The 26,592-nt window shown below is 33.7% G+C and overlaps 4 protein-coding genes across 7 annotated transcripts; 3 read left to right on the top strand and 1 right to left on the bottom strand.

The window, feature by feature from the left end:
• The first annotated feature begins 975 nt into the window (after positions 1-975).
• On the top strand, positions 976-5,170 carry LOC100255617 (GTP-binding protein BRASSINAZOLE INSENSITIVE PALE GREEN 2, chloroplastic). The gene is made up of 4 exons (XM_010655630.3): positions 976-1,255; positions 1,340-2,682; positions 3,520-3,687; positions 4,469-5,170. The coding sequence occupies exons 1-4, from the start codon at positions 1,138-1,140 to the stop codon at positions 4,820-4,822; spliced, it is 1,983 nt and encodes a 660-aa protein (XP_010653932.1). The 5' UTR covers positions 976-1,137; the 3' UTR covers positions 4,823-5,170.
• Positions 5,171-5,656: 486 nt separating this feature from the next.
• LOC100248739 (polyadenylate-binding protein-interacting protein 2-like) lies at positions 5,657-7,944 on the bottom strand. The gene is made up of 3 exons (XM_002276474.5): positions 7,614-7,944; positions 6,172-6,587; positions 5,657-6,033 (listed from the first exon to the last, which is right to left on the bottom strand). Exons 2-3 carry the CDS (start codon positions 6,530-6,532, stop codon positions 5,885-5,887), a joined length of 510 nt encoding a protein of 169 aa, XP_002276510.1. The 5' UTR covers positions 6,533-6,587; positions 7,614-7,944; the 3' UTR covers positions 5,657-5,884.
• A 2,266-nt stretch (positions 7,945-10,210) lies between these two features.
• LOC100260688 (uncharacterized) lies at positions 10,211-17,702 on the top strand. Of its 3 annotated transcripts, none has more exons than XM_002274505.4 (10): positions 10,211-10,320; positions 10,778-11,087; positions 12,112-12,507; positions 12,604-12,744; positions 12,829-12,932; positions 13,017-13,238; positions 13,793-14,287; positions 16,030-16,460; positions 17,083-17,176; positions 17,279-17,702. In XM_002274505.4, exons 2-10 carry the CDS (start codon positions 10,911-10,913, stop codon positions 17,412-17,414), a joined length of 2,196 nt encoding a protein of 731 aa, XP_002274541.1. In that variant the 5' UTR covers positions 10,211-10,320; positions 10,778-10,910; the 3' UTR covers positions 17,415-17,702. The 3 variants fall into 3 exon arrangements, with proteins under 3 accessions (XP_002274541.1, XP_010653933.1, XP_010653934.1); XM_010655631.3 differs by having other exon boundaries at positions 10,239-10,359; XM_010655632.3 differs by lacking the exon at positions 10,211-10,320 and adding an exon at positions 10,345-10,363.
• Positions 17,703-21,511: 3,809 nt separating this feature from the next.
• On the top strand, positions 21,512-25,476 carry LOC100852723 (protein GAST1). 2 transcript variants are annotated; one of them, XR_009466458.1, is made up of 5 exons: positions 21,512-22,183; positions 22,472-22,531; positions 22,622-22,655; positions 22,890-23,295; positions 25,398-25,476. XR_009466458.1 is itself a non-coding variant. In XM_059739255.1 (4 exons), the coding sequence occupies exons 1-4, from the start codon at positions 22,115-22,117 to the stop codon at positions 23,069-23,071; spliced, it is 345 nt and encodes a 114-aa protein (XP_059595238.1). In that variant the 5' UTR covers positions 21,512-22,114; the 3' UTR covers positions 23,072-23,348. The 2 variants fall into 2 exon arrangements, 1 of the variants encoding a protein (XP_059595238.1); XM_059739255.1 differs by lacking the exon at positions 25,398-25,476 and having other exon boundaries at positions 22,890-23,348.
• The last annotated feature ends 1,116 nt before the right edge of the window (positions 25,477-26,592 follow it).

Here is a 26,592-nt window from a genome sequence, read left to right as displayed (position 1 = left end):
TTATATATTTTGATAACATAAAATTTTTAAAAAATTATAAAGTTTAAATATTTTAATCATGAATATTATTGAAAAGTAAGATTTTTTTTTAAATATAAAAATATTGAAATATAAACATTTTAAACATGGCAAAATAATATATATTCCATTTTATTTTATTTTTATCCATTTTATAAATCAAATATATATAGTACAACGGAACAATTCAACTGGATTTGTTAGTTTAGGTTATCATATTAATTAAATTTAATATCAAAATATACTATATCAATTAGGAAATGCATATCTTTAGTATATATTTCCTATTAAATGAAATATGATATTTTATGTTATACATACTTCATCCTATCTTATCTAGTGGATTAAACCTAATCTTAAGTTATATTGGGTTGGGTGGATGTAATATGATATAGGATAAATATTTCTCGATGATAGAATAAGATAAATTATTTTCACTTATTTTATTTTATATTTAACTAAATATATGATATGATAATCGTAAATCTACCATATATATTATATTACTCATTTATGAAAAATAAAAATTTTAAAATATTTATAAAATATATTTTGAAATAATATTTACATTTGTATTATTTAATATAATTAATTAATTATTTGTATGTTTTAAATAATATAATATAAAAGTTTGTTATTTATAAAGTTTAAATATTTCAATCATGAATATTGTTAAATTGTAAGAGAAATTTCATATTTTTTGAAACAAAAAGTATTGAAATGTAATATATTTTTTGTTTTAAATATTAGAAAATAATAAATAGTTCATTTATATTTTAAATTTATTTTACAATTCAAATATAAGTACTACTTTTGGATATGTTATACTAGGATATAATATTTATTGGATTTAATATCCAACATATCCCTAAGAATTATATTACAAGATATCTATTTTTTTATAGAACGAGATATAAAATTTTAGAATACACATATCCTAGAATACATATCCAATCCCGTCTAGGATATATCCTATCCTATCGTATCCCATTCTATTCCGTCCACCAAACGCAGCCTCAAGGATTTTCTCGCGCTTTTCCCTTTTGTCGAAATCTATTATCTTTTCATCCAAGCTAATCAGCCTTGGCAGATACGGCGCCACTGGCGGGAGCTGAAGCAATGGCAATCTTGTTATCTTCGGTGAGTCTCCATTCAACGGGGGCAAAGCTTAGCCCGGTGCTTTTCGAAGATGGTGTAATAGAAGGAAATTCAACAGCAACGTTTCGTCTTTTTACAGGTGAGTTCAGTTTTCCGTTGTTCATTTTCTCCATTTTCTTGTTTTAAAACCAAAGCCTACTACCTAGAAATACTCTCTTATCAGGAATGAGAAAAAATAGCAGGAAGAACGACATCAAATTTTCATTTGTTGCATTATCAGTGAAGAGCAAATACACAATTCAAGAAACACAGAAAAATAATTGGAAAAACCCAAGAAAAGTTGGTGGAAACCCAATTTTGAGTGAAGGAAAAGATGAGGATGAGAGCTATGGCCAAATTTGTCCTGGTTGTGGAGTTTATATGCAAGATGAAGACCCAAATCTTCCTGGTTATTATCAAAAAAGAAAGTTGACTCTAACAGAAATGCCAGAGGGTCAGGAGGATATGGAGGGTTTATGGGTCGATGAGTTGGGTTCTGAAGAAGAGGATGTTGTGGATGATATTGAGAGTAAATTCGAAGGAAGTGATGGGGAGGAAAGCAATTTGGGAACGGAAGATGGCAATGAGTTTGATTGGGATTCTGATGAGTGGGAATCGGAGTTGGAGGGTGAAGATGACGATCTGGACTTGGATGGTTTTGCTCCAGCAGGTGTTGGATATGGTAATATTACAGAGGAGACTATTAACAAAAGAAAAAAGAAGAGGGTCTCAAAGTCTGAGAAGAAGAGAATGGCTAGGGAGGCTGAGAAAGAGAGGGAGGAGGTTACAGTTTGTGCAAGGTGCCATTCTTTGAGGAATTACGGGCAAGTGAAGAACCAGATGGCCGAAAACTTAATACCCGATTTTGATTTTGATAGGTTGATTGCTACCCGGTTGATGAAACCCACTGGGACTGCTGATGCCACAGTTGTAGTTATGGTGGTTGATTGTGTTGACTTTGATGGTTCATTTCCAAAACGGGCAGCAAAGTCTTTGTTCAAGGCATTGGAGGGGAGCAGAGTTGGGGCAAAGGTTAGTAGAAAATTGCCTAAACTTGTTCTTGTCGCCACAAAAGTTGATCTCCTCCCATCACAAATTTCACCAACTAGATTAGATAGATGGGTACGGAATCGGGCCAAGGCTGGAGGTGCACCTAAGCTAAGTGGGGTTTATTTGGTTAGTGCCCGGAAGGATTTGGGTGTCAGAAATTTGTTGTCTTTTATCAAGGAATTGGCTGGCCCTCGTGGAAATGTGTGGGTTATTGGGTCTCAGAATGCAGGTAAGTCTACTCTTATCAACACATTTGCAAAGAGAGAGGGTGTGAAACTCACAAAGCTTACAGAAGCTGCTGTTCCTGGGACAACTCTTGGAATTTTGAGAATTGGAGGGATTTTGTCAGCCAAGGCGAAGATGTATGACACCCCAGGGCTTCTCCATCCATATTTAATGTCCATGAGATTGAATAGGGATGAGCAGAAAATGGCTGAGATACGGAAGGAGCTACAGCCTCGGACTTATAGGATGAAGGTAAGTTGTGTGTTATCATAACTGCTTCCTTGTTAGGACCAAATCTTTCTATACAGATAGAAACACAAATGTTTCATCAAGTACTTACTGAGAATAACTTGCAGAAGCTTATGATAAGTAATATAAAATTTGACTGCTGTCAACAACTACTTAGAGATCTAATGCCCGGTTGTATTGAATGGCATGGAGAACACTACAAATGCCATTTGAATCCAGATCCCTGGACTTTTTTTTTTTTTTTTGTCTTTAAATGATATCTGAGGGACATGTGAACCTGACTTTATTATTAACTTTTAGTTCTTCTTGTGGTTCTTCCACTTGAAGTTCTGGTTTTTATTTGATAAAGTGAGCTTTGGTTTTCAAAATTTTTCCAGACTCGGCATGATGAATGGGTTTGATAATCATGCTTGTCTGCCAGGTCAGAGATTGTCACATTTTAAGTAGCTTGAGCATCCAACAAAAGACCAAGGGTTATCTAAATTGACTGCACATTAAGGTGCAATGTTCACTCTCTTAATCATACTAACTTTGTCCTATTACAAATGGGATTAAGATGAATGCTTAAGAAAACATGAGTCAACAAATTGGAGAATCTTTTATCATAACACTAAGCTCTCTTGATATTTCTGTAGAAAATGTAAAGTTTTTTTTTTTCCTCCTTTTTAGTATTTTTAGTGTTATGTTTTGTGATTTTTCTCTCGATCATTTATCACATCATTGGCAAGGAAGCTGCTATCTGTAGACACCATGGTGTATTTATTCGATTTGGAAGGCACTAGTTCCATTAGAATACAGCCTGCCGATGGATCTAATGTGCTTTGCATGTTTACTTTGCAGGCTGGGCAGGCTGTTCATGTTGGTGGCTTAATGAGATTAGACCTTAATCAGGCTTCAGTGGAAACAATTTATGTCACAATTTGGGCATCACCAAATGTTTCTCTACACATGGGGAAGATAGAAAATGCTGATGAAATCTGGAGAAAGCATGTTGGAGTTAGGTTGCAGGTAAGTTTTTGCCCAAATAAGATACCATCTCTCTATCAGTTTGCAGAAATAGTATTATCATTGTTGATATGGTTCTATGACTTCCACGTGGCACTTATTGGTCTTTGCTTTCTCCTGAAATTTTGGTCCTATCATCCATCAAATAAGACTTATTAATTTATTGATATATATTGTCCAAATAAGATGCAACCTCTCTCTCTGATAAAAAAAAGATGCAATCTCTCTATTGGTTTGCACGAGTAGGGTCATTACTTTCCATATGGTTCCGTGTGATTCTCAACAGGACCCGCACTTTGAACTTTTGGTCCAGTGATGCATCAAATAGTAATTTGCTTGGTTAAAACCCAAGTTTGATATTTTATAAATATTTTGTTCTTTGATTTAATTAGGGGAGGCTGGAGCTTAACCAACTGCATCAAGTTCCCTGTGATAGCCACCTTTATTCTTAAAGTAAAATAACTTTGAAAATCAAGAGATGTTCTAAATTAGAAACGGAGGTTAAGATTTACCCTGCAACTGAAGTACTATTATGACTTAAAGTTGTATGCCAACTAAGAATTTTTCTTCCCAATAGTGGTTAAATAGTAACACTGCTAAAATATCCTACTTATGAAAGTGATATACAGATCTATAGATTATATTTTAAAGAAATGCATGTTATCCAGGAATAAGTGTCTGCTCCATTGTTTCTTATGTGGCTATCATGAATTTGTTATGCTCTTAAATGTTCCTACAGAAAATTTTAATTTAGATGTTTCTTCTTGCTGGTTTCTTATCTCAGCCTCCTGTCAGAGTGGATCGAGTTTCAGAAATAGGAAAATGGGAAGAGCAAGAAATCAAAGTGTCTGGAGCAAGCTGGGATGTGAACAGCATAGATATTGCAGTAGCTGGCTTGGGTTGGTTCTCGTTGGGTCTCAAAGGTGAAGCAACATTGGCATTGTGGACATATGATGGCATTGAGGTAATTCTACGTGAACCTTTGGTTCTTGATCGAGCACCATTCCTTGAGAGACCTGGGTTTTGGCTACCAAAGGCTATATCTGATGCCATTGGCAATCAATCTAAACTTGAAGCTGAAGCAAGGAAAAGGGATCAAGAGGAGAGTACAAAATCCCTTTCAGAGATGTCTACTTGAAAGTTAAGTGAAGGCTGTCAGTTTGTCACTCTTCCTGTCAGCAACATGGTTAAACATATAGATGAGAGAAACTGGAGGATTCAATAGGAAATAGATTTTGTTGGCTTTTGGCCAAAGGAAAAAACAGTATATTTGACACTTTTTTTGACATGGTTGAGCTAACCACCATCCATGTGTAATTTTCCAGATCTAGAAAAGGATTTTTGATGCAGTGTCCTTCCTTCTGGTGGAAGATGGGATCAATGAGAGGTAGTGTGACACAATGTTAGTTGAGATGTATATCCTTGTACTATCAACAAAAGCATTTTCATTTTCTTCTGAGGAACAAATAACATAATCTTAGTGCCATTTATTAGTAGAACGGCTGCATTGCATGGTTGAAATGGGTTGTACCAAAAATTATCCAGGGAAACTGAAGAGGTAAAAAAAAGGAGCAGCCCGGCAATGTTTCATTTTCAAGAAATAGTAATTTATAGGGGGATCCTCTCCTGCTGCCAAAATTTAGTTTGGTTTTTGCCCTTGATGATGCCTAATAAATTTTCGATCAATCCACTCCCATAAAGTAGTGTTGCGGTTCTATGATTGTTCTCCACTTCAAGCTTGTTCAGGCTGAAGTTGGCTATCTTAAAATCTTAAAATACCCCAATCATCATCAGCATGAAGTATCTCCCCTCCGCCACCCGCACTATCTTGGGAGTGCGGATGATGTGGATGTCATTACTTGCACATTAATATGACGTTTTGCAACGCTACGTGAAGGTTGAAACGGACTTGACAACATGATACCATTAGAAATTCTCTTGCAGATTTTACAGAGAAAATGGGAGGGGAGCATGAACACAAATTTTTGGGTTTTTTCTTTTTCATTCATTTGAAACTTTTTTTTAATACATTTTCTGGGAAGTTTCTATTGTTAAGTGGAAGAAAAATACATGAGACTGAATAGGAAGGGATACACGAGTTGGACGCAACCTAGCTCTATACAGAAGCTACATTAAGAAAGTTATTTTCCGACCCCCTTGGATGATCTGCTAACTGGAACCCTGGCAAAGCTGACACCCTTCAGCGGGGCTGCTGGATGGGCCGAGGGCTGCATTTTGGGCTCATGCACCTGCCTGCTTTCTCCTGATACTTTGCTGGTTCTGCCAGAGACTTGGGACCCCTTTCATTTGTAAATTTCATCAGTGCATTCACATCCATCACAGCTGAACCTGCAACTCAAACCCCAACTTAATACCTTTAGAGACTACTTGATATGATATGAAAATCAATCCAGAAAAATATAATAATTGAAATGCCGGATGGGAAAATAAAAATCAGGCGCTGTGGCAATAAGAGTTCATCCATACCATTTCCAGACGTTCCATTCAAAGCAAGGTGAGATGGTTTATTTGCTTCTTCGGCTTCTGAAGATTGAATGAACTCCTCAAACTGGGCTTCCATGTGTGAGAAGTCTTCCTCCGTGCCAAAGTCAAATGCATCTGGCAGCAGGTCAGCAATGTCATTGGCATCAAATTCATCATCAGCATTATTACAATTAAAAATATCCCCCTCCTGGTGCTGGCTGAGCCAGTAATCACGGAACCATGTTGAAGTGGTAATCAATTGCCACCACTCTGGGGAGAAATCCTCCACTTGGCGGAAAGCAGCTGGAATAAAGAGAGGGGCGTTGGGGTTCAATGTTGACCTTCCTCCTGTAACCAATGCCATCTCCAATTTCTGCAGCGCTCTAAACCCTTGTTCTTGATTTTGATCCCAAAGTTATCTAAACAAAAGCAAAAACATTGATCAATAAGATAGCAATATTTGGAGGCAGTCCTATATTGGAACTAGGTTCAGATCGTTCAGATCTTGAATATTGCTTACTGCCCAACAAAGTTCCAACATACAAGAGAAACATAAAACAAGTAATATGTAACACAGCATATGGAGTTCCCAATATAATTTGTCTAGTTTGTTTATAATATGGGTATCTCCCGGTGAGGAAACCGAATGGGATTGAGGTTTCAAGATGAAATGATAATAAAGCATATTCTAAATTTCTTCATATGCAGATACTGTATCCAGATAAAATTTTCACCGTAACCAGCTGATCGATCAAATGTTTCTTGCGCTAAACCTTTTATAAAATAAATTTGTTCACAGTGCTTCCTCATTCTCTACATGGGGTTAATTGTTGGTGAATCCAAATTTTTTCTTCGATGTCAACACACTTACCACCAAACACTGCGTACTGGTCACAAGCCCCTAAATCACCTTCCCCAAACTGATCACAAATCTCGATTCAACAAAGAAACGATTCCATCGCCTAATTAATATAAACATACCATCTTCAAACCTTTCTCCCTACGCTAAAACTCAAATTGAAATCACAGATCTTAATCCACCTCCCTCCTTCAGTCGAGTCTCCAAAAACACCCACCAAATAACAATCCTACCGAAAACACGAAATTCAAGCACTTTCCGGTAGCCATTTGTTCTTCCTAGAAATGTTTTCTTTGGGTTTTTGAAGATATTAATCATGTAATTTTCTACCTACAACAACCAACCAAAGATGATAAAAATTTCATGAAAAACGAAAAAATAGCAACAATCAGATCCCCAGGTAGAAGTCAACGTAAAAACTTATCAGTCGAGGCAGATTCAATTTCTACTGCCAGAAACCTCATAGACCCACAAGATCTCCCAAACCCCCTCTTCAAAATCACCATTCATCACTCAATAAAATTCACCAAAAAAAAAAAGAAAAAAAGAAAAAAAAAAGTGATTCATCTTGGAAACTGAGTTTTACCTTCTGGCAAGGAAAAGATCTCTATGCTCTTTCTTTCAGACCAATCAACGAAAGGCTCGTATGAGATATGTCCGGGGGAGTCCATTTATATAGAGAAGGCGACCAGCACCTGCTGGCTTGTTGCCGAACCTCAGGTTCGGAACAACCGAACCTCAGGTTCGGAACAACCGAACCGACCCACTGATAGTCTTTCACGTGCTATAGACGGTCGTTCACGACTTGCAGCCGGTCAACAGCCGGTTGTCGGTGAACGTGTACCGTGTGTGACCCACTATCAATTCTACCGACTTGAGCTGCCCAGCCCAAACAGAAGCATCCAAATAAAAATCTTAATTTTGATTTCAGTGCAATCACTTTTTTTACAAATAAATAATATCATTACCATATTTAATGAGAGTCTCAAATAATAATATATCATTTCATTAATCAACACCCAAAAAATAATAATAATGAAATTGGAAACGTTTGCGTCACAGAATGAGTTGGGATCTAACAACATTCATTGATTTTAGTGTGATGGGGCATGAGTCAACATGGGTGACACATATTATCATAGAAAAAGGAACTTACCTAATCAATAAAGTTTAGTAGAATGGACGGTTGAGATAATTGAGTTAAGTTAATGATTTGATATGGATGGTGGGACCAATTTAGGTGACTAGGCCCCGATTATAAGCAAAATTTCACATGGGTTGTTGGTAGGTGGGATAAACACACAGATGTTTTAATAAAGTATGATTAATAATGTAACGAAAATGACATTATAGTGAAGCCACCTTGCCACGTAAATGGCATACATCTTAATCATGCCATGTCACTGTTAAACCATCTTGACCCACCACCTCATTTCTTTATTTTCCTTCTATTTGACCTTGATCAGACATTTTTTATTTATTATTATCTTTTAACATTTTTTAAATTTGAAATAATAAAGGCCCTATGCTTTTAAATTTACCCTTTTTTGTTTTTTCCTATTTGGGTAGTTTTATTAGTAACAAGTTATTTTTAATTTTATAAACACGTTTTTAAATTATAAGATGGAAAAAAATGTAAACAATTTAAATTAGATTTAGGAAAATAAAAATTTTCGCATCATCTTCTATTTTTCTACTTTCCTTAGAGGTTTTGATTTCCATGGATATATTTTTAAGAATTTAAATTTTGTTTCATAACCTATTTTAATTAGGGTTGTAACTTGGACGACTTGTTCATATTGATGACCAATTCCAAGTTCAACTTGAATTAAGAAATAACCCAACTCAATTTTATTTTATAAACTTGGATTGAAATAAAGTTGTTAAAGTTAGATTTTTGTTAATTGGGTTAAATTTAGATTAATCGGGTTATACTCTGAGTTGAATTTAAATTGGTCTAATTGCATAATGCAAATTTCATGTATAATATTTAGATGAAAATTTAAATAATAAATTAAAAAAAATTAAAGGATAATAATAAAAGAATAAACATAAATATATAATATGATATGATATTTTTCTTAAAAATAAAAAATAATATTATTATATAAGGGTAATTTATATTATAAATATTATAAAAATATTAAATCGGATTTGGACTGAGCTGAAAATGTTCAAACCTTAACCAGAGTCCAACCAAAATTGAGTTTTGGTGAAAAAAATTAACTTAAGTCCATTTAAAATATTGAAAATGATCGTCAAAATTTGTTCAAACATTGGGTTGGGTTCGGGTCAATCCGTCTAAATTGCACCATAATTCTAATGTCAATTGACAATTGACCATCTAAAAATAAAATTTTAATACTTAATTTAGATCATTAATTTAACGATGGTGGAAAAGAGGTCAATTAATGTTTAATTAGCTTGGCCTAGATAGATATCTTTGGAGTTTATTATTCAAATAGGTTGTTTGTGTATGTTACAAGACAAAAATGATAATCTTAATTTGATGTATACATGTAACAAATTTATTGATAACGATAGCTAAGTCTTGTTTAAAAATACTAGACAATAAATGATGAACTTCTAGGTATAGTTTGAATGCAAGTGTTGGAATGTTACTTGATCTTCAAAAAGAAAAAGAAAAAGAAGGAAAAAAGCTGTAAAATAAATACAAATCGTTGAATCACATGGAGATTATGGTTCTCCCACTTTTGAGATTCGGTTCCCACATTCCCACCCGTCCCTAAAATCAAGGCGTTGGATCTTCTGTAGTCTGATTCATTCCCATTTTTAAAGGAGAAAAAGATAAAGTTGATCAAGATGCTTCTCCTTGTCACGATATCGTATCCTTGGCCTCCGGATCTCAACTATTATAATAATATGTATACATACGAAGATGGTATTTGGGCTTAGTCGTCGAAGCCTGCTTGCATTTTGGGTAGCCCATTTATTAGTTTGGGCCTCTGTTCACATTCAAACCTCTGGAATATCTGGGCCGGCCAAATTACGATACCATTTTCCTCTTCTTATTATTCCCATCACATTTGGCATATCTTTTATCCTATTTTATTTGATTAAAATTATTAATGTAATCAACGTGTATTAATTCTCATATTTATTTTTTTATTTACAATCATTAATATGAAAAAAGGAGGGGGAAAAAATAATAATAAAAGAAAACAAGGACAGAGAAAGCAAAACACTTTTATTTTGTTGCTCCCTCGCTCTCTCCGCTAAACAAGCTTTGGCTTTCAGTTGAAGCTACGACGGCAATGGTGGCGATTTCCTCCGTAATGAGCTTCTTCTCACTCTCTCAGACATAGGGTTTGGTTTGTACGATTATCATGCTTATGTCTCGTTTGATTGCAAGACTCAGGGTGCGAAATTTTTGGAAAACCTATTTCTGGAACGGAAATGAAAACGGCTACATTCTTTGAAAACTCTTTGATTCGTGCCCTAAGTCTTCAAATCATGATATATTTTTTAAATTTTAATTTCTTTCATTTTTAGTTTCCAGAAGGCGTCAATTCCCAGGAAGATTTGGGAATGTTATTTATTTATTTTTTTTCGAAATGCGATGCCGAACATGTTCTTCCCATTGTTTTCAATTTTTTGTCGTTTCCGTTTTCGGAAACAGAAAGCTGTTGCTGGCCCTGATACTTAAATTTTAGTGTTTTTTTTTCTTCATTTTCTCTGCATCCAACTAGATCCCAGCATTAAATGAAATTTATGTTCCATTTTCCTCAGTTTTCTCATCAACCAAACAGAGGGAACCAATAATTCTTCGGCTGTTTCATCTTCAACACCATAAAACCCGTCTGCTTTCATCGATAGCTGGATTTTCTTGATATCTAAGAAGACACCACGCTGATACCATGAGATGAAAATGAGAAGAAAGTGTAGGGTTTGGTGGCCAAAGCAGCTCTCTTTGTGTAGACCATCATCCTCCACTGCCCTTTTTGGGTGGTTCGTTTCCTGCTCTTCGGCTTCTCTGGATGTCGTTGTAGCCCACGCTGCTGATGAGGTTTTACTGTCTAAAAACGAATCTGGTCTTCAGGTATGAAACCATAATTTAATTTCCTTATTCTGCCATTTTTTTTTCTTTCCTGAGCCAAGTACGGGATTTGAATTGACCTGACCTATAATCCAGTGTGCGGATGGTTGGAAATGAATTTAAAAGTTTTTTCACAAGTTCACAAAAGTTTTCACAAAACCTGATTATATGTTTAATAACAATCAAACTTGTGAATATCTTTTAACAGGTTCATGTATTATTCTTAAATTGTCTTTGAATGATTCTCAGTATTTGACACACCTTTTCCCCAATATTCACCAAATTGTTACTCGTCCAAATTATTGCTGGTTGTCTTTATGTTCACAAAGTGAACTTCATAGTATCAGCGCGCGCGCGCACACACACACACACAACATTATGATACTTAAGATGACTGCATACAATTTTTTGAAACCTCATTGCCTCTACCTTTTGCTTTGTATCTATCTCCATTCATATTTGTCACACACACACACACACACACACACACAACATTATGATACTTAAGATGACTGCATACAATTTTTTGAAACCTCATTGCCTCTACCTCACACACACACACACACACACACACACACACACACACACACAACATTATGATACTTAAGATGACTGCATACAATTTTTTGAAACCTCATTGCCTCTACCTTTTGTTTTGTATCTATCTCCATTCATATTTGTCACACACACACACACACAACATTATGATACTTAAGATGACTGCATACAATTTTTTGAAACCTCATTGCCTCTACCTTTTGCTTTGTATCTATCTCCATTCATATTTGTTCTTCTTTATATGAAATTTATTTGTCCATATCCTAACAGCGTTAATGGGTACAATATTCTCCATTAACAAGGTGCTACTTATAATTCATTCCTGGGTATAACATTTTGGGCTTGTTTTATTTTCACGTTGCTAGTTGCTTTGTCATTTGCAATGGGCACATAATTTTCTTCTTATTTCACTGTTTGAAAGGATTTTAGCTAAAATTTTCTTACAGTGCTTTGTATTTCCTTTTTTCAGGGGATCCTCCATTGTACGAATGAAAACATGCCTGTATTTCTTCAAGAAACATCAGCTTTCACTACTCTGGGTCACTGTGCAGCAGATTTTAGTTGTAACGGCCAATTGTCAAGCATTGAAATGGACAAAGATGATCAAAGAAAGTCGAACATTCATGGCCATATCAATTTGCAGAATTATCAAGACGGATTTGGAGAAAATTATGGACGATGGAGCTGCGGATGTCAGAAACTTGGCGAGTTATTAGAACAATGTAGGCAAGCTTCTATTGGAAATAGTAACTGGATGCAGTTCATATATGATTCTCATGAATATTTTGGTAGTGAAATTCATTGGATTCCTAGATTGCATCACATACATTGGAACGGGCAAATAGTTTTTGATTGTGATGTTCACGTATGTAAGTCATGATTATCTTTGCTACATCTTCTATTTTTCTGGTCGTAATTTTCAGCGGTGTTAATATCCTTGCTTTTGTTTGAACAAATTTAGGTAGTAGTGTATGAGACTCCTAGATTTGGTGTCCACCATTTCTTGTTGTGTTTTGGAAGTTCTTCTGAGCAAGTAAAAAATCCTCTGATGAAACCCAAGTGGGTTGATGAACTTCACCAAAAGCAGTCGCTCCTTGACCTGGTATTATTTTCATGGAGTTGTCTTTTTGGCATTTGGCTCAGTTGTTTATTTGCTTACTTTGTTTTCTGGATTCTCCAAATATAGGATGCTGTGATCTTGGCAATCAACAGTTCTAATGCTGCTAAAATATTCTTTGATAGAAATGTGCGGCCCAAAAGATCTTCTGTTCAGTTCCCCATTGTCTGCATGTAATCCCTTCAGCACTTGTGCTTCCCCCTTCCCCTCTCTCCCCTTTACCGCAATGTTTAATGGCCTATGTTCTGCATTTTCAGGTTCTCTGCCTTAATATGGAACCTACTTGCCATCTCCGTGGCTTCATTTTCCACTTTATTCTATATCATTCTTCAGCTTCTCAGTCATTTTGCAAGTTATGGTTCGGAATCATGGATATGCATCATATTAGCAAAGGCATTCTGTAATACGTGGAAAAATATCCGAATCCGCTGTTGTCAGATCTTGTATTGGCCAATTTTCCTTGGAGGGGATTATCACAGGTACTGTAAGGGTCTGCAATTTGGAATTCTTTAATTGATATGTAAGGGTTACAATTTCCATCCTATACAAGGTTTTCTTTTTCTCCCCCCATTTTTTTTTCTATTTTTTATTTTTATTGTTTTAATGAATTAAAGGGATTTTTTTTCTTCTTTAATGTTGGATGCAACAAAAGATGTCTTGACATTTAGTTTCATCACAAGCCTCATGTGGCAAGGCTTTGAGATGAGGATGTGGAACAAAAATGAGGGCAAAATGAAAAAAGAAAAAAAAAGAAAATTGTTTGATTCCATGCTGTGTTAAAATTTATTTTGACCAATTTCAACCATTTCTAGTATAATATTTAAGTATTTTTTATATTTATACTGGCTAAAAAAATTCAGATGGCATTGTCACATGTTCTGGTTTATTTTAGCCTTGGAGATCTTCTAGATGATACTGTGATATGCTGTTTCTTGGTATATTAGACAATGTTTCCTCTATGGTAGTGTTTGGAATGGAGTCATATTATTTCATATTTCTTCCCTCATTAACCTGACTTTATTTGATTTATAAGGTCCCTGTCATGCGTGGAATATGCGGAGAAAGCTGCATTACATAGGCATGCCATGTGGTCATGTATCGTGGTTGATGTTTTTTTGGGGAGCTTGATTGGGTTGGCATTGTTATTTCATGCAGAATCTGCTTGCTTATGTGTCTTGAAATTTGCACACAATATTACGAACAATTTATTGCGTTCAGGCTGTGTGTGGTTGATGGGAGTACCGGCTGGATTTAAGTTAAACACAGAGCTGGCAGGAATTCTTGGCATGATTTCTTTTAATGCAATCCAAATCTGGTCTACTCTCTGGTTCCATATGGGTTTCCTCTTCATTTATTTCATTAAAGGGCTTGCCATATCTGGGATTATTTTAGGGGTGACCATACCTGCTGCTCTGATGATAGACATGATTGCACTGGCAACACTACATGTGTCAAGTGTAAATTGGTTCCTCTCACTCTTGTATTCACTGCAGATACAAGCCTTAGCAGCTCTATGGCGCCTTTTCGGGTAAAACTTGTGATCCACTATTCTGTGTTTAATTATTGAAATTGTTTTGTCACACTCGCTCACATTTTTTACAATTTATGGATAAATTCACTTTTTTCAAACTTATCAAGCAGGTTTAACCACCCATCCAGACCTGATGAATTTTGGAAGAACCAAGCTTGCTTGGTTTGTTGGACCATGCTGACTGTCCAATTATGTAAATATAAAAGACAAATTTATTTTATTTTTGATGGGCAAAAAGAGGACATGTATTAAAAGCGCCTTAGAGAAGGTGAAGCAAGTACACATGAAGTATACAAAGAAGCCCAAAATAGGCAAAAAGGATAAAAGACAAATTTTATATTGTACATTGTGTAGTCCCATAAGTGTACTGGTGTTCTTTTTCCAAAGAAAGTATAGAATCAATGCGAGTTGTTCTAGAAAACCAACGGATTTGCTCCCCCCAAAGGGCTAAAAGCTAGGGTTCTTTGGGTGCCCAATGAGTTATGAAGCAAACCTGTCCCCATTAATCATTCTTGGTGCTTTTTGATGGTTGTACTATTTTGTGATGATCAGTTTCTTCTGTTCTATTACCCCTTTGAAAGAGAAAGTATGAGGATTTTCTAAGTGTTGGAGTTGGCCATGGATGTTATGGATGGTAGTAGCAGTGTTAGTTTGATCTTTTTTTGGTCTCTTTGTGCTAAGAGGTTTATTCTATGCTTGTTCAGCTGCTTTGGCTGTGTTTATATCTTCTCTCCTTCGAACTTGTATAATTTTTCTTTTTGTATTTCTAGGACACATTTAAATGGCTGCTAATGCTTGGAAGTATTAAGAGTTGGTGATGTTTGACTGCCATTGCTAATCCATTTTCATACACGAGACACCTTATTTTTTATTATACCTTATAAGCAAGATTTGAGGATGAAATATGCTTGGGGTCTTCACCAGATTTTTGATCTGATACATGATATTTCTGATGCTGGATCTGATATGATGATCCTATACTAAATTTGACATGAAACTGGCTTGCTAACTAAGCTAAGAGATGGCCCATTATCTTCTGACTAGCATAAAGATAAACATATGACTCAGGAATTAAGATCCATTTTTAGCCTTTTATCGGCATTTCTTCATCATTTACTGAATGAACTCTAGGATGCCTCTTGAATGATTCACAGCCAAAAGCAAAATTATCCTGCTAAATAATCCATACATAAATTAGTAAGCATATTCATCAGAGATGTCCAGTTAATGCCATTTGTGGTTCCTGCTTCATATAAGAGACTGTCAAGTAGTTGAAGGAAATTAAATTGTACTTTGAGGTGGAAACTCTTCTTTGCCATATTCTTGTTCATCTGTCTGATGTCTCATTAATTACCATGGGAAAAATGCCATTAGAGTATCTAGAGGAGAAAGACCAGAGTTCATGTCAGAGACGGTCTGTCTTCAATTTGCGTTGTGACAAAAATGATGTTCTACTAATTATAGTGGAGCTATATTTTATATGGTCTGGTTCATTAGTATTATTTTTTCCTAAAAGAGGATTCTTGTGCAGTTGCTTTTGAATGGAGGACCTGAATGCATAAATCTTTTCTTTTCTTTTCTTTTTTAATTGAATAAATGCCAGATTCTCTGATCAAAAGAATGGTAGATTCAAATAATATCTTACCAGGACAATGTGCAGTAGATCATGTTATGTATTAATTACTCAGTAGTAGTTTCTTTGGGTCAAGTTTCTTACCGAATCGCATAATAATTGGCAGGGGTCGAAAGTGGAATCCTCTTCGTCGAAGGCTCGATAGCTATGACTACACTGTAGAACAACACATAGTTGGATCACTTCTATTTACACCACTATTACTTCTACTACCAACAACTTCTGTTTTCTATATTTTTTTCACCATTCTGAATACAACCATCTGCCTTCTTTGTATACTGGTTGAGATCACTATATCTATAATTCATGCTACACCTTATAGCAAAATTTTCCTTTGGTTGATGAGCCCGAGAAGATTTCCCTCTGGGACATGGCTTGAAATTATATCTTCTCAGAGTAATGCCATTGATTCTCCAGAGATTGGGTGCCTTAATGAAATTGGTTCACCATCTACGGGTACACAGCAAAGAAAGGATTCAAGTGAAAGGAGATCCAGTGTTTTGGTTTCATTTCTTCGCAGCAACCTTTCGAACATAGGTGAGGCATTCTGCGATTTTTCAGAACTCTTCTACTTTGTCCTGATGGGGGCAGGTGATATGTTAAAATAATATATGATCTTCAACAACAGGGGTTCATGGGTTTTATTTTGTTGAGGAAGGCCTTTAATTGTCTATGATAGCTTGCCTTCCGGGACTAGCTGGATTTTCTTTTGGAAATCATAGTGGTGTTGGTTTGATCAGGCAAAGCAAAATGTCTAAAAGGATTTGTATATCTGACTCCAGACAATCAGAATTTTACTCTTTTGCTTTTAGCTTATTTGAATTTTCTTTGAATAATTCAAATATGTGGATGGCTTTTAGCAACTTTAAATTTGAACTTGTTTGTTGAGACTTCCTTGTTTTGGAATGTTCTTCCCCATCAAGATTCTGATATGTTATTGGCTGGATAAGAGTGAGTTAATACAACCTTCTCTCAAGTAAAAAACAATTTACTCTAGAAGTCTGGACTAGGATTAGCATTGAAAGTGAACCATCTAGTTGTTTATCGTATCTTGTATTGTATCTTCTGTTGTTGTTCCCTCTGTTTGACTGTGGTGTTAGAATAACATTGTCCCTTTGCTTTCTTGTGGTGTTAACTCAAATGGTAAAATAAATTGCAGGACAAATACTGTTACCTCACTATAAAAACATGTTTTCTGGTGTTTGTGGGTCATTTATCACGTCATCAGCTCGTGGTTTGCTCACTGGGAGAAGGTGAATTTTCCTTATCTCTTTGTATCATTATGGCCCTGTTTTTCAATTCTTTTTCCCATATGTAGTAGGATTAAACATAACTCACAGTTTTAACTTTTGCAGAATGCCATCGACTTTGGGGACTGGTCTTCCTGCACCAATGCCATGGATGTCCATCCCCTACAAAGAGTATTGGCGCCTTTGTCGTGATTCAGTTATTGCATGCATGCAGAACCCTGAACATCATCTGATTCAGTGATCGGTCTCCATTTATCTGATCTAACTTCATCCTCCACTCCCTGAGGTGTTTCTGCCCCATTTTTCATTCTTTTCATTGATTACATTAACTAATATGATGGGTGTCTCCATTGCAATTTTAGGGTAAATGATAGACATTTTTGTTGAATTTTGGAAGCTAGTTGTTGTAGACCATGTTTCTGTGCATTTGTTACAAAATGTTCCCCAGAAACTGGTTAGAATCTAGAAGCTTGTTAGAGATGAACAAAGTGTTATTCAATTGCTTCAAGTATAATCACCTTGAAATGAAGAGTGCGCATTGAAACCAGAAGATTTGCTAAAAATGCTCGATATGTAGCCATTTCAATCACAAAACTTATACAAAAGTTGAAAACAAACAAACGAACAAATGCAAGACTATCTTTAGGGAGAAGGTGGAAGCAAACAAATTAGTGTTTTTCCATCAACAGTACGTGGAAAATTAATATCTAATAAATACTCTTTAGATTTGTCAAAATCCTTCAGCAATATGGTGATCTCTCCTGAATGTTACATTTTCTAATAAGCAAATTTGTCTTCTCGAATTTACTGGGTATAAAAAGTTTACATTGACATAAAATTATCAATATTTCCAACTAATTCATTTAATAAATATATCTAAAAAATGAATATCTTTTAGTTAAGAACCTTTTTACTCTTTAAAATAACTTGAAGGAAAATATATTGACTTCCCATTTTGTTGATGGTACTTGAATCTTAGTTTCCTTAAGCTTTATATCTATATATATATATAAAACTTTTAGAAATTTATTTATTAAAGTTTTAATTGGTTATTTAGTTAAATTAGCACCTATTTAATGAAAAAAATTACTAATAAAGGTGGTTATTAGTTGAATTTACAAAATTAATATTAATTAAAAAATGTTGTTAATACATATTTTTATTTTAGATTTGTCTTATGGATAAAAGGTATGACTAGTGGCACATGTTTCAAATTTTTACCCCGAATCACATCTCTTTTTTATTAGCAAAGTGTATAGCGGTAATTTTGATTTGAGTAAGAGGGGTAGTTTTAATTCGAGTTTATTAAACTATTATTAATTTAATTAAGTATATTATTTTTTAGAAGACTAAGAATGTTAAAAATGTTTGAAAAGGTTTATAAATCGTAAACTTTTGATTATTATTATCTTTTGACTTTTTCTTAATGTAAAATTTGAGAAAAACTGTTAAAAATAATATAAATAGTTTATAGAGAGAAAGTAAATTAAAGTTGAATATTCCGTTTAAAATTATATCAGAGAAAAAATTTCACCTACTGATTTAAATAAGAAGGTGAAGAAAAGGTCAGACTTGAATAGAGGTAAACAGTAATATCTTTATTTTTTTATTCAATAAATTATATGAAGTCGTCTCTACTAATGTCCAAGCCAATTCTTTTGGCATCGAATCATTTTCTTTCTTCATCCCAGTTACAAACATATTATTGAATAGATCATCAGTTCCAACAAGTAAGATATCTTCTGCTGCAAGTTTAAGCTCCTATACATTAAATTAATATTTGTATACATAAGATTTAATCATGAAAAAGGATAATTAATTTATCAACCATAAAAATGAGTGAATTCCTAATTAATGTACCATACTAAAAAAATCTTTTATTTAACATATTATTGGCTTAAAAAATGAAGTAGATTAATTACATTATCTTGTGTAACTATGATGCAAGCAGTAGATGATCTCTAGCCTTAGTATTGAATTTGGATTTACAACCGTGCTTTATTTTTCATTATAAAGAACAATGATACACTTCGCAACCAGTTTTAGTCTCTTGCATACAAGCCTTTCTTAGCCCAACCGCCCGATCACACAATAGTGTGATAATCTTTATATAATTTGAGTTTATAAAAATATTATTAATTTAATTAAGTCTATTTTTTTTTTTAAATTTAAGAATATTAAAATGTTTGGAAAAATAGATAAATGACATGATTAAAATTATTAAGTAAATCACTTCTACTAATGTCCAAGCCAATTCTTTTGGCATGAACATCTTCTTTATCTGCATAATCTATCAATTCCTTTATCAAAAAATTGTAAATTTAATAACTGTAATTTCAATCTACTAGTTATCATACAATCACAAATTATAACAGTCTTGATACCACATTACAATTTACAATTTTATGATGTAAACAAATCCTGATTCTTTAGTTTTTTGAGTTCATAAAATATGGAAATTTAAATTCAAATTCAAGTAATAAAAAAGACCCACAAAATAAAAAATATATGTTAAATATTTTAACAAAATATGTTAAAAAGATTATTGATAAGAAATTTCAACTTATAGTTCAAAAATCATTCCAACTATTTCATAATCATTGCATAGGATTGATATTATAAGTTAAAAGAATAACCACATATATTTTTCTTGCTATATAGAATTGAAAAAGTAATTAATTAAATCTTAAAAATAAAAAATAAAATGATTTTATCATACTTTCCTTTTCCTTTTCTTGTACTGTAATCTCTGGTTGTTTTTCCCATAATATTACTATTACAAGTGTGAAACAATAATGAAAGAGATGAAACAGAACTTTAAAGATCAAAAGAAAGTTTACTCCTCAAATTTTAATTGAAATTATACTTTACCATCATTAGACTTTAATTACTAAGATACTCCATTTTAGTTATTTAAGTTTATGAAGTATCCGTCTCATTCTACCAAAAGAAAGATCCCTCATTTAAGTTTATACAGAGGTAGAAAGCTTCCACCAACATGTAGAGATATCCACATATTTCCATAATCTGGTAGGACTACTACGATTAGTTTGGAGGATTGTAGAACATTACAGATTATTGTAAAGACTTCTTGTAAAATCTTGCCTAAAACATTATAGAATTATAAGAACTCATCAAGAGTTTCCTAGAAATTCACTAGTTTTTTATGATTAAAAAAAATTCCCCATTTGCTCATTTCTAAAAACTCCAATTTGATCAAACACTTAAAAGAACTTCAAGGCATTCCAAATTATTCTAAATTCATTTGTTCATGTGTCAAAACTTTTGTGTTGCATAGTGTTACTAACATTATAAGTTAAATTCAAAGAAATTGTCTTAATAACTTTAAATATCTTGAGTTATTAAATTAACACTTAAATCCACAACTTCTTTGTTAATAATATTTATGATTAAAATATTTAAAATTTGTTAATAAAAAATATTATATATGGTTGCTATATAGTTAAAAGCATTATATATATAAAATATAATATTATATTAAATAATATTGAATTAAAAATAAATAAATTTTGATCATTTTTTATTTATTTTATAAGTGATATAAAAAAAATTAGAAAGAAATAAAGAAAATGGTTGAAATGAGCCACATAATCCATGTTTCAATTTGATTCTTATATACCAAATTGTTGTCAAGAAAGTCCCTAAGATTCATTATATTTATATGTAAATTTAAACTTTAATAATTACAAATATAGATTTTTCTAAAAAAAATTTACAAAACTATGGTATGCTTCTTAAAATTGAATTTTTTTTTTTTGTCATGCTATATAAAATTAACCATTTTAATTTGATTTATAAACTAAATCATGACTAGTTATGAGAGCGAATATTCTAGCTCCATTTTTAGACTAAAGAACATTAAGCTTTCAAGAGGTCAGACCCTTCCACATCTGCAGAAACAAGCCATGAGTGATGAGTACGAGTCACGAGAAGACAGTAGGAAACTAACAAAACCCCTAGGGAAATCCTAACCTGAATGGTGGAAGTGGACGGCTAATTCTTCATTATCTCTTACATTTCCAATATTGAAAAGAGAAAGGTGGCAAACAAACAACGGCACAAAAGTTATGAAATAGGTCACGAGAGATGGATAGATGGATAGATAGATAGACAGATGTCTTACCACTAGTCTGCCTTCCTAAGAAGACAAGGGGGTGACAGGTGAGTGTATGTCTCATCAATTTTCCATCTCACACTCTCAGTATAGTTGTTGCTGCTGGGTTTTAGAGGGCCCCGTGCAAATCCATATAGGAGCATGTGAGTGCACATGTGAGGTGGGTCTCTTATCACTTTCAAGCTTCCGTTTCACATGCCATGAGAGCAATCAGTGGCAGAGCTTTGGGAATGAAAAGCCCCTAGTTTTAGAATACAATTTTACCTGTATCAGCTCAAACTACATGGAAATTCAGATGAAATTACAAGTTTTCTTGTCTTTCCTAGTGTGTTTTGGTCATTAATTTCACAGGTTTTTGTATGTTAAACAGTACTGATTATGTTGCAGTTCAGATTTTACCATACAGTGAGATTGATTTCTTGATATTATTTTTTATTTATTCCCCTTTTTGCCGATTCATTCAAGCAGTTTAAGTCGATCCATAGAATCTGATGTTGCAGACAATGAAAAAGAAATAGTTGTTTCTCTAAGACACAGAGGGGAAAGACTGGTCATTTTCATGGAAAGGCTCAGTTTTAGGTCATCTCTAATGTAGGGTGCTATTGTAATTTGGGAGACACAAAAGGTTATTCCTTCATTGTTACTGTCATTGTATTGGCAGTGCGCTATTTATCCACATGGTGATCCAACTGCCTATAAATACCCCTGAACGTCCTCAACAGCCTACCATCTTCTCCTAAAACTTTCTCTCTGTTCTCTCTCTGCCTCTTGGCTATTGTTACAAGTTACTTTCTTTGAAGCGGGCAATGGCAAGAAAACTGAGCATTGTGATGCTCTCTCTTTCGATGATGCTTCTTTTACTAGTACAGAACAATGTAAGTCAAGTGTCTCATAGCTCTTTCTTTTTCTGTTGCTCAACATGTAAACCACAATCTAACACTTGTGTCAGTTTTTCTTGGGGGACTGTAATAGGAACATTGTGCTTCACCTCTTCTAATTTTTCCTGGGGGGGAAGTGAAGTTTCTATTGGGGTGTTAGGCTGCTTGAAAGAACTGGGGGCCACAGAATTGTATTATCATACAAAGTAGAAAAGATCATTTTTGCCTGGCTCCACCTTTGTATCAAATTGATAGCTCATTTATGTTACTCACTGATGTTTCCAGGCTACCATCACCGAGGCTCCAACTCCACAGCCCCAACAAAGCACAAACGGCTTTCCCATGGTGAGTTTCATCTCTTAAATATTTGACAACTTCTTTGACATGTTCATACTAACTTCCATGTTAACCTTCTTTCCTCATAATTTATTCCAGCATGGTGTCACTCAAGGCAGCCTTCATCCTCAGGGTAAGAGCATTAGATATATACACCCTTTCTGGCAATTAAATAGAATTTGTAGCCTTTCCATACATCATAATTTTTGGAATCAATGATAATTTTGAAAGTATTTGCCCTGCCCCAAATTAATCAACATATATGCAGACTGTTGGCACTCTGCATATTAATTTGGGGAACTAGCCAGTCATGACTGGCACAATTTGGAATGATGCTACGGCTAAGACTGTGGTGTACTTGATGCAGAGTGTGCGCCCCGTTGCACGACTAGATGCTCCAAAACAGCTTACAAGAAACCCTGCATGTTCTTCTGCCAGAAATGCTGTGCCAAGTGCTTGTGCGTGCCTCCAGGAACATATGGGAACAAGCAATTCTGCCCCTGCTACAATAACTGGAAGACCAAGAGAGGAGGACCCAAGTGCCCCTAGGATGTCTTGGCTACATTTGTGCCGCCTCGTCTGACTCTATTTATTTAGTAGTAACTCAGTTATTTATTCAACCTGTTAGTTTGGTGTCATTAATTACTTTAGATCCACTTAGGAATTAGGATACACCATTGGGCCTATAATTTGTTATTTTGCTGTAATGCTAACATCTATTAGTCCACAAATTATTTGTATGTGTCATTGTGTAGATCCACAATCTCACAAAGGTTTGATGGGACTTTTCTCAATAGTACAGTAGTTTAAAAAAGTTATGCTTAAATTATTGTAGTAGAAGAAGTTATTACAAATATATGGTAGTTTTTGCAGAGAGGAGAGAGGAGAGAGGGTGAGAGAGAGGAGAGAGGAGATAGGAGATAGGGTGATAGGATATTACAAAAGGGAACTCGTCTCTTGAAGAGACGAGTTCCATGAAAAAAGACAAGGGAAAGACGAGTTCCCAGGGAAATTTTTTTTTTTTTAAATATATTTTTTATTTAAAAAAAATTCCAAATTAAATAAAAAAAAAATTCCTAAAGGGAACTCGTCTCTTTGGGGAAATTTTTTTTTTTTTTAAATATATTTTTTATTTAAAAAAAATCCCAAATTAAATAAAAAAAAATTCCTAAAGGGAACTCGTCTCTTTGGGGAAATTTTTTTTTTTTTTAAATATATTTTTTATTTAAAAAAAATCCCAAATTAAAAAAAAAAAAAAAATTTCTTAAAGGGAACTCGTCTCTTCAAGAGACGAGTTCCCATGTAAAAAAAAATATATTTTTTTAAAAAATATATATATTAAAAAAAAAAATTTTCCTAAAGGGAACTCGTCTCTTGAAGAGATGAAACTAGAGACGAGTTTCATGGGAAAAAAATTATTATTTTTTTTTAAATATATTTTTTGTTTAAAAAAAATTTTCCTAAAGGGAAGAGACGAGTTCCCATAGGAAAAACAATATTTTTTTTAAAAAAAAAAATCCCAAATTAAAAAAAAAAACAAAAAACAATTTTTTTTTTAAAATATAATTTTTTTACATGGGAACTCGTCTCTTGAAGAGACGAGTTCCCTTTAGGAATTGTTTTTTTTTTATTTTTTTATTTTTTTATTTTTATTATTATTATTATATATATATTTAAAAAAAAAAAAATTTACATGGGAACTCGTCTCTTGAAGAGACGAGTTCCCTTTGGAATTGGTTTTTTTTTTTTTTTTTTTTTTTAATTTGGGATTTTTTTAAATAAAAAATATATTTAAAAAAAAAAAAAAATTTCCTATGGGAACTCGTCTTAAAGTCCAATTTTTTAAATTAATTTTTTTTTGCCATAGGAAATTTTTTTTTTTAAATATATTTTTTATTTAAAAAAATCCCAAATTAAAAAAAAAAAAAAAAAAAAAAAACCAATTCCAAAGGGAACTCGTCTCTTCAAGAGACGAGTTCCCATGTAAATTTTTTTTTTTTTAAATATATATATAATAATAATAATAATTAAAAAAAAAAAACAAAAAAAAAAAAAAAACAATTCCTAAAGGGAACTCGTCTCTTCAAGAGACGAGTTCCCATGTAAAAAAATTATATTTTAAAAAAAAATTGTTTTTTTTTTTTTTTTTAATTTGGGATTTTTTTTTAAAAAAAAAATATTGTTTTTCTATGGGAACTCGTCTCTTCAAGAGACGAGTTCCCTTTAGGAAATTTTTTTTTAAACAAAAAATATATTTAAAAAAAAATAATAATTTTTTTCGAAGAGACGAGTTCCCTTTAAGAATTTTTTTTTTTTTAATATATATATTTTTAAAAAAAATATATATTTTTTTACATGGGAACTCGTCTCTTGAAGAGACGAGTTCCCTTTAAGAATTTTTTTTTTTTTTTTAATTTGGGATTTTTTTAAATAAAAAATATATTTAAAAAAAAAAAATTTCCCAAAGAGACGAGTTCCCTTTAGGAAATTTTTTTTATATTTAATTTGGGATTTTTTTTAAATAAAAAATATATTTAAAAAAAAAAAAAAAAATTTCCCTGGGAACTCGTCTTTCCCTTGTCTTTTTTCATGGAACTCGTCTCTTGAAGAGACGAGTTCCCTTGAGTAAATGAGAATTTTTTTAAAAAAATATATATATTTTTTTTCATGGAACTCGTCTCTTCAAGAGACGAGTTCCCTTTTGTAATACTCCTCTCTCCTCTTTCTCACCCTCTCTCCTCTCTCCTCTCTCACCCTCTCTCCTCTCTCCTCTCTCCTATGTGGCAAAAACTACCATATATTTGTAATAACTTCTTCTACTACAATAATTTAAGCATAACTTTTTTAAACTACTGTACTATTGAGAAAAGTCCAGGTTTGATGGGTTGGTGTGCTGAGATGTAACACGGTGTATGGCCTTGATTTCCGGAATGTAAAAGTAAGACAGTTTGTCCCTTTTGGAGCAATTGTGGGAGCATGTGAACTTCAGGATGATTGTCACGAGATAGAAATTATGGGTGCAGGACTGTAATTTTAGGATTCTGTTAGAATTAGTATAGATTCAAGCTTTGACTTGAAAGTTCGGCATTGGCTTTTGGTACTACAATCAAGGTACCATATCAAGTTCTCTTCAGGCCTTATGAGGATTGCAATCAACAAAACATTTTTTTAAATTTTTGATTATAACATTTATATCTTCAACAAAATACATTACAACCCAACAAAGCCAAATCCATGAGTCTGCAAGTTTTTTTTCCGGGTTGATGCTAAGCTGCATTGTGGAACCCATCTCGCTTCTTCTGTATGGGAGTTAGAGCAATTGAAGAGGGATGTTTGATAGGGGAAAACTTGTCGACCTGCATCACAGTCCTGGCTTGTTTCCCACCATCTGATTCGGCTTTTTCTTGGGTCTGGAGGGAAAGAAGCATCTTGGTGGTGCTGTCCCCATTGGTTGACTTCTGAAGAGGGTAAAAGAAATCAGTGGGGAAGAAGTAGTATTGGAGGCCAGCCATGAAATCTTCCAAAAAGAAAGACTAATTGAAGGGATTTGCAGACGAAAAAAGACGATGGAAAATTTTCTTTGTTGCTGTGTTGTACAACAACAGTCGTTACAATGTCAGGGGTATTTATAGAAGGGGAGAGCAGAGAGGTGACTTGGGTTTCAAGCAAATATTGATGGGAGCGAAGCGTCCACCCAATAAGTAATAAGACCTTTGTGCTTAGAATTTTGTTTTGGTTGGTGATTGACGAGTACCTTGGGAAAGTGGTTTTCAGCCCACTACTTGTGGATATCGCGTTCCCCCATTTTCAAACTTCCAAAATCTATGAACCACATGAGATTTTAGAAAGTAGCAAATTCCGATGTGAGCCCACTGACATATGGAACAACGTTGCCTAAATAGAAAGCCGTTCAAAATGCTGAGGCCACATTCAAGGTTCAATTACGGTGGCCATTTTTTTATTCCATTCAAACTGAACCAGAACTTTTATTATGACTAATGACGAATAAAATGATAAAGAATTGGACATCTTTCATAATTTTCTTTATCTTGCAGGACTTTTCAAACTCG

Source organism: Vitis vinifera, chromosome 8 (genome assembly GCF_030704535.1).
Source record: "Vitis vinifera cultivar Pinot Noir 40024 chromosome 8, ASM3070453v1".
NCBI lineage: Eukaryota > Viridiplantae > Streptophyta > Magnoliopsida > Vitales > Vitaceae > Vitis > Vitis vinifera.
Note: the sequence above shows the minus strand (reverse complement) of the source record. Positions and strands in the feature narration are given on the sequence as shown.

What these genes read in the sequence shown, in the direction of transcription:
- LOC100255617 (XM_010655630.3), top strand. Translation starts at nt 1,138, where the DNA reads ATGGCAATCTTGTTATCTTCGGTGAGTCTCCATTCAACGGGGGCAAAG. An exon ending in AACGTTTCGTCTTTTTACAG is followed by an intron (nt 1,256 to 1,339) that starts GTGAGTTCAGTT and finishes CTCTCTTATCAG; the next exon opens with GAATGAGAAAAAATAGCAGG. An exon ending in CTCGGACTTATAGGATGAAG is followed by an intron (nt 2,683 to 3,519) that starts GTAAGTTGTGTG and finishes TTTACTTTGCAG; the next exon opens with GCTGGGCAGGCTGTTCATGT.
- LOC100248739 (XM_002276474.5), bottom strand. Translation starts at nt 6,532, where the DNA reads ATGGCATTGGTTACAGGAGGAAGGTCAACATTGAACCCCAACGCCCCT. An exon ending in GAATGGAACGTCTGGAAATG is followed by an intron (nt 6,034 to 6,171) that starts GTATGGATGAAC and finishes TTTGAGTTGCAG; the next exon opens with GTTCAGCTGTGATGGATGTG.
- LOC100260688 (XM_002274505.4), top strand. Translation starts at nt 10,911, where the DNA reads ATGAAAATGAGAAGAAAGTGTAGGGTTTGGTGGCCAAAGCAGCTCTCT. An exon ending in AAAACGAATCTGGTCTTCAG is followed by an intron (nt 11,088 to 12,111) that starts GTATGAAACCAT and finishes TCCTTTTTTCAG; the next exon opens with GGGATCCTCCATTGTACGAA. An exon ending in GCTCTATGGCGCCTTTTCGG is followed by an intron (nt 14,288 to 16,029) that starts GTAAAACTTGTG and finishes AATAATTGGCAG; the next exon opens with GGGTCGAAAGTGGAATCCTC.
- LOC100852723 (XM_059739255.1), top strand. Translation starts at nt 22,115, where the DNA reads ATGGCAAGAAAACTGAGCATTGTGATGCTCTCTCTTTCGATGATGCTT. An exon ending in GCACAAACGGCTTTCCCATG is followed by an intron (nt 22,532 to 22,621) that starts GTGAGTTTCATC and finishes AATTTATTCCAG; the next exon opens with CATGGTGTCACTCAAGGCAG. An exon ending in AGGCAGCCTTCATCCTCAGG is followed by an intron (nt 22,656 to 22,889) that starts GTAAGAGCATTA and finishes TACTTGATGCAG; the next exon opens with AGTGTGCGCCCCGTTGCACG.